This window comes from Daucus carota, chromosome 6 (assembly GCF_001625215.2).
Source record: "Daucus carota subsp. sativus chromosome 6, DH1 v3.0, whole genome shotgun sequence".
NCBI classification, from domain to species: Eukaryota; Viridiplantae; Streptophyta; class Magnoliopsida; order Apiales; family Apiaceae; genus Daucus; species Daucus carota.
Window position 1 is genome coordinate 3,304,727 of NC_030386.2, and position 14,756 is coordinate 3,319,482.

The window sequence follows — 14,756 nt, forward strand, 5'->3', positions numbered from 1 at the left end:
AACAAATAATGGGGCTGTTTGTTTGACAGAAGCAGAAGCTGCGTCTGGCTTCTACTTCCCTTGACCTGTTTATGTAAATAAGTAGAAGTACTTTTAAGAAGCTAAGAACGCTAACTTCTCTCTCACAGCTTCTACTTCTTTTCCAAACACTTTATTAACTTATTACTTCTCACTTCTATTCCACTTCTTTAGTTTAAGCAAGAAGTCACTTATTTTAAGCTAACCCAAACAGCCCCATCTATAGTTAATTTTTGACTTATAAGTTAGAATCTGGGAAGTTGAAAATCCTAGTTTTTAGTGATTTATTTTTATTTCTGAAATTTGATTTTACAAAAATGTACATGACCACGTCAAAAAATAATTTATAAAATAATTTTTAATATATTAATAATTTCAATGTCTAATAAATTGTAGACACCAACAAATTATCTAAACACATAAATTCTAAGTTACTTCTTATTTATAATTATCTTCTCGTTTATAAGGGGTCATATATCAATTGGCCACTATATAATTAACATAGTTTCAAACTTACCACTTACAAATTCGGGGTCTCAAATTGGTCACTTTCCACACAAATTTACAGAATTTCGGTGATAAATTGAGATTTTTGTTGGTCCTCGAATGTATTGCAGGGGAGGTTGAATGCAATACTGATAATTTTAGATCTTAATTCAACAAGAAATAAAAGATTTAAGTTTATCTGTAGATAATGATGCAAAAAAGTTAAGAACACGGTAATTTAACTTTACAAAATAAATGGTTTATTTATTTTGTTGTTTTCCTACAACCTCAAGAAAAAGTTTCTCGAGCTTCGGTTCCCTCAAGTAATACACTCGAGTTTTACTTCGTTGGTGTTCTCTCTATTTGATACCTTGTTCAGCTTGTGTTATGTTCCTATATACTTATCAGAGTTTTACATAACTTGGTCACCACGGGTTCTGCAAAACTACAAGTAGTCTTTTGCTTTTGCAGCTACTTTGTAGATTGTAGCTAATGTGACTCTCCTAAAATGTTAATAAAAAATATGTTACATTGTATGAAAAGCAACCTAGGAACGTTCCATTTTAAGCTTAACAAATCTGAGTGAATAGTGACTTGTCTTCTTCCCAAGTAGCTATCCACGATTCTTGTGTACCCTTGAGCTTCAGCTGTAGGCTTGGTAGGTCTACTACAAAACAACCTTTTTGTAGCATCCCTAAAATGTTGAACATCTTTATCTGCCACAGGGTTGACTTGATGGGGAATCAAATTTAATCCCAGATCTCTGATGACAGTGACATGGAGTCACCAGAACTTGCTGTCAAATAATGATTGAGATGACAGTGGCTTCCTGAGTACGATTCTGATAGGAACTCCAAGTCTTGCTGTCATGCGAGCGGAAACTTGCTGTCCTCGGAGGTTCAACCAATGTTGCTATCAGATACAGACTTGCTGTCGTGACCTTCCAACTGTCTGCCTTGTGTAGTACTGCTATCAACCATCTGACAGTAGCAGTCCTTCATTCTTGTTGTCATTCCTTTTTGCGTCTTGGGGGATGAACAATATGAATTGAACTTCTTTCAAGCATACTTGTATTACATTTGACAGTAATGAAAAAGACACTACAAAGACATACTCTGGCTGTGATAATGTGTTTTACTTATAAAAAATTTTAGGTACATAAAAATGTTAAGTTGACTGCAGTCTATCACCCATAAATCCCAACAATCTCCCCAAATTTGTTTATATGGACAATAACAACAAATTTACAAATTAATCATGTAGTCAACTTAACTAACATATATCAGAATAGTTAAAACTTTATTTCTGAAAAATGTTAAGGGGTACTGAATCATTTGATCATGGGATATTGCAATTGAACGAACAAATGACACAATAGATATTGAAATATGCTTCTTTAGAATAAGCAGATAGGAAAAATTTGTAATTATCTCATTTTCGAACTCTCCTTTCTTCTTTATCTTTCCGTTCTCTTTCCTTCAGTTCATCAACCGAGAGATTGAGATCAGCAACCAAAGCAACTTCTTCTGGAGTTTCTACAAAATCTTCAATTTCTTGAATTCTTAGCATAAGAGCATGAGAACCGAGTTGTCTTACTCCATCAATATTAAACCATAGTATGTGTCCACTGGAACAACATCTGAATTCCATTTCATTTCTTTCCTTTCGGAATTTCTTTCCAGGAACACCATAGAAGGTTTCTCTTCTTTTCTCATCCAGCTTTGGATCTTCATTTTTTCTGCTTCCCAGAACAGCTTCACATTCTTCAGCAAACTGAGCTTCCAAGTTGTTCAAAGACCCGGTCACTTTAATATACATTTTTTTCACAACAATAATCTTCAATTTTGATAGACTTTTGATATGAATTTCTTGATTAGTGTCTTTGTACCTTACATGAATATCCAGAACACGAGAAATGTAACATGGTCTCTTTGAGTGATCTCTATTCACTTTTATGTAGAGGTTTAATATTTCCTTTATCTGTTCTTGATAGCTGGATGAGGTGTGTTGATACCTTTGAGTTTCAGGTGGATTTATCTGTGGGGGTTGACGAGGTTGCTCGTATTCATCACCAGCAGTCAAGTCAATGACTTCTTCTGGTTTTTCACCAACTTGATTTTCTTCTTTAGGACTGAGATAATCTGAGTCATCATGAAATCTCCAATCTCCATATATCTCCTCATACTTTATTCTCCTAAGATCATAGTAATCAAGAATTGGTTTCATTATCTTAGTGGAGACAGTATGATCGTCCTGCAGAATATCAATTAATCTTTTGAGCTCGAAGAAGTAAATTGATCGAGTATCATCATCTCTGTGATTCTTGAAATTCTTAACAAAGACAGTTTGACACACACGACCACTGACCGAAGGATGAAATAACCTGTATAATTCTTGATTCAACATTTCCATCATCATCATAGTCAATCCCTGCTTCAATAACACTTTTCATTAAAAGTCTTTTCATCCCAACAAAGCTGTTTTCCTCATCCATTTGAAGTGGAGTTATATTAGCCTTAGTGAGAAGATTTCTTGTATGGACCTTAGCTGGATATTTTAGTTCTTGACCACATCTGGGATGTCCACCTTGCTGCCCTTTTCTCAAGGAATTTCTCTAATCCTCTTCTTCTGTTTATCTCATCATTCTTGACAGTAGCTAAGACAATGTGCTCAATTTCCTTTGGAATAGTTTCAGTATAGACAACATGTTCGACAGTAGCTTCTGTATCCGTAGGAGCTTATTGACAACATTGTCAGTCTCCATAGGAACAGCTTCATTGATTTCAGTTTCACCAGTTGTGATAGCAGCTTCATTGACAGTAGTACCACTTGCGATGGCAGCAGTTTCGTTGACAGATGGGAAGGACCTTAGCAATTACTATCAACTACTGAACTAGTCATAGACTCTTCTGTGTGCCAATCTAATCAACATAACCTAAACTAAATCCATTTTCATACAAAGGGCCCTTGATAATCTTTATGCAATATTTTTTTAAGTTGACACATCGTGCACAAGGACAAAGAATTTTTTTGGGGTCACAAGAGTTTTCCTCGTCAAATATCAAAAACTGCTCAACCGCCATTTCATATTCTAGTGAATCCCTATCTTTCACAATCCATGACTTGTCCATGTTATCCCTAAAGTACCTGTTTGTCAAATTAATTGCCAAAAAACTTGATAATATTTTTGCACACTACTTACTTAACTATCTATTTTTGCTATCATTTCTCATGTAACTCCATTTCATTAAACTTTATCAGAAAATGGAATGGGCGTATAAAGCACGTTGATTTTATTGTGTACTCATGAGTGGCTATTTTCAATTCGAAATGTATTGTGCTCGTCTGGATTTATTGCTCTTACAAATCTTACTGAAATATATCCAAAATGACAGATGGGGTTGTGAGTGCATCTACTTATTATCAAAACAACATGATTACTAAGAAACATAACGTAGATTTTAATGCATAGAAACATGGCAGGCAGGTGCACGAAACAAAACATAGCTATTTTATTTAAATAGCTGGTGGATATAATTTAAAATTTACTAGATATATCAAAGATAACTATTATATCATATGAGAAAGTACGAAAATATAGCAGGCAGGTGCACAAAACAGAGAAAACAAAAAATAGAGGAGAGCAAGCCAAATACATACATTTTAAAAATTTATAAACATTAACATACAGCAAACACAAATTCCAATAAACTCAATTAGTACATACAACATAAACAAACTCGAACACATAGATTTAAAATTTATAAACACAAGCCAAATACACATACATTTTTAAATATATTACACAACCATATATCTACAAATCACAAACTCGAACACATATATACATACATGTAGAACAACATTTAGACCCAAACTCAAATTCAAAAAAAAATAAAAAATTACCTCTTCCAACTCGAACAGAACCAGCTTGACCCAAAATTTGAAGAGAGACTTTGAGATAGAACCAAGCCCACAAACCCGAGCACGCACTAAATCGACACACTCCAAAGTCGAACTGAATTCTGAGATCTGTTGAAAAAATGAAATAAAGAAGCAAATGAGTGTTGTAATCGAACAAATGTAAGTTTAATAGGACAAATCAACCTTTTAGCGCACAAATTGGAGGATGAATTGGACGAATTGAAAGCTAGGTATCTCTCGTTGTGAAAAGGGGAAGAACGGGGAGAATGGGTTTTGGACAAAAAGTGAGTTTAGTTTTTGTAGTTTAATTAGTTTTATGTATTTTTATTTCAATTTTATGTTTAAGGTTGGACGGGTGTTGATGTCTTTTTTGGACAACACACGGGGGAATTTTTTGGACAGCACGAGGGGGGATTTTTTTTTTTTTTTTGTCAAAAATTGGCGCGGGGGGGGGGGGGGGGAGGGGTAACTGGGAATCGCGGTCAATTTATTAAAAACATGTTTTAGACATCGATTTTAGTCTTAGGTGATGTCTAGATTTTTAACAGGCATTAGTTTTTATGAATTCAATGTAAAAGAGGGTTTTAACATCTGTGATTTTCCTAAATGATGTCTAATGTGTGATGTCTAATCCTGTTTTTCTAGTAGTGTGATCATGATCAAGCTGTCCTAAAAAATCTTTCTTTTGATGAAAAGAAAAAGTGATTATGGAGATTTACTAACCTGCATTGGTTAGAGAAAATCAGATGTAAAAGTCTATCTGTCTATGGGAACAAAGGCCAGAGAAGGAAAGGACAGAACTAGAATTGGTTCAAGACATGCTAAGATGCAAAATGGTCTACAGGTTGTAGTAAGAGATTCTTTTCCTGTAACTGAAAGAATTGGTGAATCAGTCACTCAAAGGCCTCTTGATAGAGTTGAGTCTGCTCAAATATTGATGGATACATGGGATGGAAAGAAAGATAAGGAAAAGATAGCTCTATTTCTTGAGAATGGAAGAGTATATATACAACCTTGCCGAATCTGGCATACTCAACAAATCATTGAAATAACTTGCCACATGCACAATCTCTTAGATTCAAGAATACTGAAGTTACTCAGAGGTGGTCAACCTTCATCAAGAAAACAACGGAATATAGGAAGAGATTCTCTGAGATAAAGATTGATGAAGAGTTTGTATCTAAGTATGTACTTGAAGATGGAAGAGAAGTTGCAATGAATAAAAATAGTGCCAAGTTAGAAACAATTCTCAGTGAGCTATGCTTGGTCACCGAGAAGTTGCAATGAAGAAAAAGGAATATACTTAGAAAAACAGAATTTTATCCTATCATCTGAATTAAGAGTTTTAAATTGATGATCTTTCTTTCTCTGTGTTAATCAAATAAACAATATTTTTATTTTTGGAAGAAACATTTTAAAAAATATGTTTTAGTCGCATATATATAATATGAAAGTTATTAAATAAAAAATGAAATGAAAATTAATATTCAATAGAGATAATAAAGTTGTGGAATCCCAAAATGAGGGTCTCAAACCGGTTTGAATGGAATATAGTTGTGAACGGCATACAATAGGGTCAAGATGGGATTTAAGGTCGAGTTTTTAAGCAGGTTTGGATGTTCCAATAGTTCTATGGTGGATTGTATGGGATTAAAATGGTGTCCAATTAATTAAAATTTTGCTAAACTTTGCATAAATTTGTTTCAATGAAAAAAAATATAAAGACTTTATATTGACTTCATTATAATAAAATTATTTTAAATATAAATTTTAGTTTTGAAAATAAACTGATTGCAATATTAAATCTAATCACTAAAAATTAAAGTAATTTAAAGACCGTTTGACGGAGTCTAAAATTATAACTTATGACTAAGATAATTTAATGTAGTTAACTCGAAGATTAAAATGTCTATTTGGATAATTTAGACTTGTTAATGACTTATGAATTTTTGATAATATAATAACAAAAATAAAGTGATAACGTATGATTATGAATAAATTTATCAAAAAAATGAAGTCATTTTGAAAAGTATCTCAAACGAATTTATAATTTTAAATCAATTTTCATTCATCTTTTAAATTTATATCAATTTCTTATTTTCAATTTAAAGGCAGAAGAGAGAGATGGATGGTTCGACGAGGAAAATAATAAGTCGTGCATGAGAATAAGGGCTTGACATAATATAAAACGGTGGAGAAATGAGGAGAAGCCAGCACACAGTGTACGTGTCACCATGCTATGCATTTTCATCTCCAAGTGTCACCTTTTCTCTCTATTTTTATTTGCATGTTCATCCATTAAATCTTGTATATATCTCCCCTCGTTTCTCGACTCCATATCTATCTCTTCTGTCACATCTTTTGGTCTAAAGAAGCCTATAGAATAGCAGAGAAGATATAATTACAAGGTGATTGAAAGTGAATATAGGGTTGATCTGATCATATAAACAAGGTGATTGATAGATTATAAAAGTGTAGTGTAATCATGCCTCGAAGATATGAGTTTGGGAGGACGGATGATGCGACTCATCCGCATACCATGCGAGCTACTTTGGCCGAGTTTCTCTCCACTTTTGTCTTTGTTTTTGCTGCTGAAGGCTCTGTCCTTGCTCTTGGTATGTCTCTCTCTCACGTTTAGCTGTCCTCTCTCTCTCTCTCTCTCTCTCTCTCTCACTCTCTCTCGTTGAGGTGCCTTCTCTCTCTTTCCCCCCTCTCTCCCACTCTCTCTCGTTAAGCTGTCTTCTCTCTCTCTCTGTCTCTCTCCCCCACTCTCTCTCGTTGTGCCTTCTCTCTCTCTCTGTCTCTCTCCCACTCTCTCTCGTTTAGGTGCAAAGTTTTTTTGTTTGCTGTCTAAAATTGTTGATTAATCATTATATGATTTGCCCTGATTGGCAGATAAGATGTACAGTGTGAGAGCGCTAGGAGCATCAAGCCTGCTGCTGATTGCACTTGCGAATGCATTCTCCTTCTTCGCGGCAGTGGCTTCCGCCATCAACATCTCCGGTGGCCACGTCAATCCGGCCATCACTCTCGGTGCACTTGTTGGTGGCAGACTCTCTCTTGTTCGTGCCATCTACTATTGGCTTGGACAATTGTTGGGTGCTGTCATTGCCTCTCTTTTGTTGAGGTTCTCTACCGATGGCATGGTATATATATCAATTTACCCGATTACACAAGTTTGAATATTAGGAACTCAAACCCTCAATTTTTATTTTTTGTAAGTATGACGGGAAAGTGACTAATCCATCTAAAATCTTAAACTGTTAAAATATTAAATTGTCAGAAGAAGACTTATCAGGATCATATTATATTTCAACGAAGCTAAAATTTTCAAGCAAAATGATATAATTATGTTCTGTTTTTCCAATTTTTAGAGACCAGTTGGATTTGAAGTGGCATCAGGCGTTGGAACCTGGCACGCATTGTTGATGGAGATAATACTCACTTTCGCGGTGATGCACGCCTACTACTCAACCGCCCTTGATCCCAAACGAGGCCATCTGGGAACCATTGCGCCTCTCGTAGTTGCACTCATGGTTGGCGCAAGTGTACTAGTTGGAGGGCCATTCTCCGGAGCGTCGATGAACCCGGCTCGAGCATTCGGACCGGCCTTGGTAGGCTGGAGGTGGAGCAACCACTGGATATACTGGCTAGGTCCTTTCATCGGTGCTGCATTGTCTGGTGTGGTCTATGAGTTTGGAATTATCGAGGCCGATCCGGCTCCGGTGGCCCGGCATCCGACTCATCAGCCCTTGGCTCCGGAGGATTACTGAGGTGGTGAGTTGTGAAAATGGGGAATGTGTGTTTTAGTGTAAAAGGGTTGCTGGTGGTGTGAGGTGAATAAAAAGTCTGTCTAGTTTGTTTGTTCATGTGTTTGGGCTAGGACAGTTGGTGTGTGTGACTGTGTGTTGGTTTAGTGGTGTTGAACATTGTTCATTATTGTGTGTGTTTGTGGACTTTGTGTCGATTGTATGTATGGTCAGTTTGTTCTGTTCAGTAATAATCGGAGCACAGTTATTGTTTGTGTATTTTAAACTCAAAAATTTAAGAAAAATACTTGGCGCACATAAATGTGTGCAAAATTTTGTACATAATGACATGCATGTGTTGGATTTTGTGTTGGATTTTAATTTGTATAGGTCTTTTGTATTTACTAAAACCTATCAACTTCACCTTATAGATTGAAATGTCCTTCGATTCCTGGTGTTCTTCTGATTCTCTACCTATTTTTGTTAACTGGTTTTAAAATAAATAAGAAGTGGGTGTTTGGGTCGGGCTTTTAAGTCCACTTTTGAAGTTTTAATTTAGAATCAATTATTCGTACCGTTTGTGTAAAAAGTCGAGAAACACTTATAAAAAGATAGAAAACCTGACTTTTGTTTCATGACTTCTACTTTTTCCCAAACACTTTAATCACTTATAAATCTAATCTAACTTCTAACTTCTACTTCACTTTTTTTTCACTTTAAGTAAGAAGCATTTATTTTAAGTTCACCCAAACGGCCCTGAAGTACTGAGAGCTCAATTAGAGAGCTCTCACTGATCTCATGTAAACATAATGTAAACATAGTTGAGGAAATAATTCTTCCCTTCTTATTTCTTGTTCACACTTTAAATACAAAACTTTCAAGCTAAGCATCAAGAATAGAGATAACAATTGCTAGAAATCTGCAACTAATAGCAATAATTCTGCTACTAATAACTAGCCTGAAAATCTGCACCAATTAGCAAGAAATCTGCCATAATAAATAAGTTAAAAACCTGCAATCAAACACCATTATGTTCCCACAAAAATAGCTTTAAGCAGCTGTTCCTAACTACTTGTTTTGACTGCGCCTCTTGTAATAATGAGGAAAAGGAATCACCTGAGACTTATTATTTATAACATTACTCCCTCCCTCCAAAAAACGTTTGACCTCAAGCGCGAATGTTGGGTATTGCTTCTCGATGTGTGTAGCTGATTCCCAGGATGCTTCAGAAGGTGACAAGCCATCCCAATGAATCAGGATATGGTATTCTCCTGCAATAACCTTTTTTTCCAATACAGCTTTTGAAGTTGGCACTACTTCTCCTTGGTGAACTGTTGGGTATGTAGGGGTTGTCTCATCAAGGGTTCCATGAAACTTTTTCAAGCAGGAGACATGGAAAACTGTGTGTATTTTGACTTCTTGAGGAAGTTGAAGGCGATATGCAACCTTCCCGATTTTTGCTTCTACTAAGAACGTGCCATAATATCGAGGGGAAACTTTTTTGTTCTTACCGGATGTCAAGGACAATTGCCGATAAGGTTTTAACTTCAATAAGACCAAATCCCCGACTTCGAAGAGAACTTCTCTGTGAGACCTGTCAAAGTTATTTTTCATAATATTCTGGGCTTGTAGTAGACACTCACGAATTGTTGAAACAACCTGATCTCGAGTTTTGAGTTCTTGGTCTACAACTTCCACTCGAGCCAAACATGAACAATAATTTAAAAGGCGAGGTGGTGCTCTTCTATAAACAACTTCAAAGGGAGTAGTTTTCAGCGAAGAATGGTAGCTAGTATTATAGCAATACTCAGCCCAAGAAATCCATTGCATCCATTTACGCGGCTGATCACTGGTGAAGCAACGTAAGTAGACTTCAATAGTGCGATTGACGACCTCCGTTTGACCATCACTTTGTGGGTGGTAAGCAGAGATGAAAATTAACTTCGTCCCACTCAATCTGAATATCTCTGTCCAAAGGGAACTTGTGAATGTGACATCTCTGTCACTGACAATGGTCTCTGGTAGACCATGTAACTTGAATATCTGATCAAAGAAATTTTCGCAACAGATACCGCTGAATATGGATGAGCCATAGGAATAAAGTGCGCATACTTGGAAAATCGATCCACCACAACCATCAAAACAGTTTTCCAAATGACGGGGGTAGGGCATCGATGAAATCCATAGATATATCTGACCATATCTGTAGGGGAACTTGTACAGGTTGTAACAGCCCAGATGGTTGTAAATTCTCAGACTTGTTTTTTTGACAAACCACACAACATTTGATGAAATCTTGGATGACTTTTTTATCCCAGGCCAATAAAAATCTGCTGCTATGCGAAATAAAGTCTTTTGGTATCCCTCATGGCCTTGGTTATGCAGTGCCATCATAACATCTCGAGTAAGAGAAGAATTCGGATCTAAATATACTCTATTTTTGTAGAGTACCAGCCCATTCTCATAAGACCAAATTGATGATAATTTTCCAGACTTAACATTATTGATCAAGGATTGCATTTATTGCGACGTTTTTGCCTCCTCCTTCAAAGCCCGGAAAAGTTCTAATTGTGGCCCAGAAATTGCTGCAATCAGTCCAACATTTTCATCTCTTCGTGACAAAGCATCTGCCACTTTATTTTCCTTACCCGCCTTATATTCAACCTGAAAATCATAGCCTAGAAGTTTGCTTATCCAATGCTGTTGTGGTGACGTGCTAATCCGTTGATCAAGCAAATATTTGAGGCTGAAATGATCTGTACGAATGATAAATCTCCTGCCCCATAAATATGGTCTCCAATGGCGTATAGCTTGAAAGAGTGCAATGAGCTCCCTTTCATAGGCTGGAAGTTTCGTGTGTCGTTGAGCCATAGGTTTACTCTAAAATGCAACGGGCCTGCCATCTTGTTGTAACACAGCCCCCACACCATAATCTGAAGCATTACATTCGACTAAAAAATCATTTTCAAAATTGGGTAGAGCTAGTACCGGGGTTGTTGTCATGGCACGTTTCAGGTGTTCAAATGCAGCTGTTAATTCCCTACTCCAAGTGAAAGCATTCTTGCGCAACATGTTGGTTAATGGGGCTGCAATGAGGTCATAATTCTGCACAAATTTTCGATAATAAACCGTGAGACCAAGAAATCCTCTTAAAGCTTGAATATTTGCTGGTCTAGGCCATTGAATCATAGCTTCAACTTTTTCTGCATTTGCCATCACACCTTTAGCTGATATAATATGGCCAAGATAAGAAACTTTAGATTTACCCAATGAACATTTATATTCTTGTAAAAAGCGGTTATTCTGCTTCAAGACCAAAAAAACTATTCGTAGATGGTTCAAGCGGTCATCCCATGTGCGGCTATAGATGAGTATATCGTTGAAGAAAACAAGAACAAATTTACTTAGATATGCTGAAAATAATTTATTCATTAAGGCCTAAAAAGTAGAGGGGGCATTGGTAAGTCTAAACGGTAACAATAGAAACTCAAAATGCCCATGATGAGTCTGAAATGCTGTCTTTTCTATATCTGGTAGGTGCATGCGAGCTTGATGGTATCCAGATCTCAAGAATCATGGGTTATTCTAAGGCAGCTATTTGCAAAAGATACGCTCCCCTGGTGTGTGTTTGGAGATTTCAATGATATGTTATATGCTTCGGATAAAAAGGGAGTGCACCCTCATCCTGAATCTCTTCTGGAAGGTTTTCGTTTAACAATTGAAGATTGTAATCTAATGGAGATGGATCTCTTGGGAGGAGAATTTACATGGGAGAAAAGTAAAGGTAAACCAAACTGGGTCAGGGAACGCTTAGACAGAGCTTTTGCAAATGCTGATTGGTGGCGTAAGTTCCCCTTGTGTACATTGAGAGTTAATCACATGACATGCTCGGATCATGATCCCATCCAACTGGCTCTGGTTGACACTACTGTGTCGAGGAAGCAATTTTGTTTTAGATTTGAGAATTTATGGTTGCAGGAACCAAAGTTTAAATAAGAAGTGACTAAATTCTGGAAAGAACTCCCTACTATGCACCTCCTTCCTAAGCTCTTATCAACGTCATCGTTTATGTCAAACTGGGGAAGACACTTCTTTCATAAGTTCGGGAGAAAGTGAAAAATCAGAAAGAAGTTCTGAACAGGCTTGTGTCTCGGGAAGATGAGGCGGCAATTCAATCTTATTTTGAAGAAAGAGAAAGGCTTAATGAGTTACTACTTCACGAAGAGGTGTACTGGAAACAGAGGGCTAAGGCATTCTGGCTAAAGGAAGGGGACGCAAATATGAAATTTTTTCATGCTCAAGCTTCGAAGAGGAAGAAATTGAATAATATTGCTTATCTGATGACGGATGAAGGGGAGAAAATTGACAATCATGAACAGATGTGCACTATGACTAAGGACTACTTTAAAGATGTTTTCTCGGGCCGGGTTGAATAATGCTACTACTCTGTATTCTAACTCAGAGTAGCCCATAATAACAGAGGATCAAAATTACAGCTTAACTACAGAGTTTTCTTTTGAGGAATTTACAACAGCATTGAAACAGATGCACCCGGAGAAAGCTTCTTGACCAGATGGATTTAGTCCTACGTTTTTTCAACACTTTTGGAGTTTGATTGGTAGAGAGGTGTTCGAGTGTTGCAAAAGATGGCTTGATGAGAATGCTTTTCCGGCAGACCTGAACAGCACAAACATAGTTCTAATTCCTAAAAAAGAGAATGTGGAGAAACTTACAGATGTTCGCCTGATAGCACTCTGTAATGTCTTGTATAAGATCTTAGCCAAGGTGCTTGCAAATCGATTGAAAGGAGTCCTTCCTCATATTATATCAGAAAACCAGTCTGCTTTTGTCCCGAGCAGAAGTATTACTGACAATGTTCTTGTTGCGTTTGAAATAATTCATTTTATGAAAGCGAAGAAGGGTAGTCAAGATGGGGAAGTGGCCTTAAAACTCGATATCAGTAAGGCTTATGATCGGGTTAGCTGGAGTTATTTGTGGCATAGACTGAAGATTATGGGTTTCAATGAAAAATGGATAAGCTGGATTAAACTTTGCGCTACGTCTGTGCAGTATATGGTGTGTATGAATGGTACATATGCCGGGCCTATTAATCCGAGTAGGGGTCTCAGACAGGGGGATCCCCTCTCACCTTATCTTTTCCTACTCTGTGTAGAAGGACTCTCTCGTTCTCTTAATGTAACTGCTACTAATGGGGGAATTCATGGCTATTGCATTAACGCCAATGTTCCTGCAATTACCCATTTACTTTTTGCAGACGATAGCTTTCTATTCTTCAAAGCAAATTCAGAGGAAGCTCAAAAAGTAAAGCATCTGCTTAATGAGTATGAAAATCAGTTTGGCCAGGCTGTAAATTTTAACAAGTCAGGAATCTCTTTTAGCTCCAATGTCAGGAGAGACAAACAGCTTGAGATTAAAAATATTCTAGGGGTGCACAATGAAAAGATAGCAAATATCTGGGGTTGCCTTCGCTGATTGGGCGGTCGAAGAAGAAAGTTTTTAGTTTTGTAATCCAAGGGTGAAGTAACAGTAAATAATCTCGGGCTGGAAAGGCAATAATGATCCGAAATGTAGCTCAGGCCATCCCTTCTTACTGTATGTCATGCTTCTTAATTCCAAAATCACTGTCTCGGGAGATTGAAAGAATGCTAAATGGATACTGGTGGAAAAACAACTCAGGCACTAGCAAAGGGTTGCGTTGGCTCTCATGGGGTAAAATGTGTAAGTCAAAACAGAAGGGTGGATTGGGTTTCAAAAGTCTATATGGCTTTAATCTTGCTCCTCTAGGCAAGCACATTTGGCAGTTTTTAAATAATCTAGGATCCTTGGTGGCACGGGTTTTTAAAGCTCGCTATTACCCAGATGATCATATCATAGAAGCTCAAGTGGGACGAGATGCTAGTTTTATCTGGAAGGGTATTTGTGAAGCTAAAGAGGTGTTGGCTAAGGGGTTTAAATGGGTGTTAGGAGATGGACAAAGCATCAATATCTTCTCGGATCAATGGCTAAGGGGGAAGGCTGATTATCGAGTAGAGAATCATCATGTAAACAGCAGCAGAAATGACAAGGTGAAGGAGTATTTCCGTCCTGACATTAAACAATAGGACAAGACTAAGATACGACAAACCTTTCATGATGTTGATGTTGAATGCATTCTGTAGAGAAGAATTCCGCAAAGCTAGTTACATGATCGAGTAGCATGGATGCATACCGTGGATGGTCGCTACACAGCTAAGTCTGGCTATCACTACTGGTAGGAGAGTCACAACAACAGTTCAGAGGAAGATGGCTCAAAAGGATGGAGGAGATTGTGGAAGTTACCAATTCCTCAGAAGATGAAATATTTCTTATGGCGGGTCTGCAAGAATAATATACTTGTTAGATGGTTGCTAAGAGGAAAATGGGTGCATACTTCTGTTATGTGTCCAATGTGTGAGCAAGATATAGAACATATGCGACACGTGTTTGTGGAGTGCCAATATGCAAAAGCCTTCCGGGAGAGTTTGGGTGTTGGGTTCGATTTGACAGAGGTGGAAATTTTAGCTTCATGGGCTTTACACA

The 14,756-nt window shown here is 37.1% G+C and overlaps 2 protein-coding genes across 2 annotated transcripts; both read left to right on the forward strand.

Annotated features, from left to right (window-relative positions):
* The first annotated feature begins 6,763 nt into the window (after positions 1 to 6,763).
* Positions 6,764 to 8,487, forward strand: LOC108226982 (aquaporin TIP3-1). The gene is made up of 3 exons (XM_017401977.2): positions 6,764 to 7,043; positions 7,324 to 7,574; positions 7,803 to 8,487. Exons 1-3 carry the CDS (start codon positions 6,914 to 6,916, stop codon positions 8,199 to 8,201), a joined length of 780 nt encoding a protein of 259 aa, XP_017257466.1. The 5' UTR covers positions 6,764 to 6,913; the 3' UTR covers positions 8,202 to 8,487.
* A 5,266-nt stretch (positions 8,488 to 13,753) lies between these two features.
* Positions 13,754 to 14,299, forward strand: LOC108225625 (uncharacterized mitochondrial protein AtMg00310-like). Its single transcript, XM_017400553.1, has one exon. It carries the CDS (start codon positions 13,754 to 13,756, stop codon positions 14,297 to 14,299), a length of 546 nt encoding a protein of 181 aa, XP_017256042.1.
* The last annotated feature ends 457 nt before the right edge of the window (positions 14,300 to 14,756 follow it).

What these genes read in the sequence shown, in the direction of transcription:
- LOC108225625 (XM_017400553.1), top strand. Translation starts at nt 13,754, where the DNA reads ATGATCCGAAATGTAGCTCAGGCCATCCCTTCTTACTGTATGTCATGC.
- LOC108226982 (XM_017401977.2), top strand. Translation starts at nt 6,914, where the DNA reads ATGCCTCGAAGATATGAGTTTGGGAGGACGGATGATGCGACTCATCCG. An exon ending in AGGCTCTGTCCTTGCTCTTG is followed by an intron (nt 7,044 to 7,323) that starts GTATGTCTCTCT and finishes CCTGATTGGCAG; the next exon opens with ATAAGATGTACAGTGTGAGA. An exon ending in GGTTCTCTACCGATGGCATG is followed by an intron (nt 7,575 to 7,802) that starts GTATATATATCA and finishes TCCAATTTTTAG; the next exon opens with AGACCAGTTGGATTTGAAGT.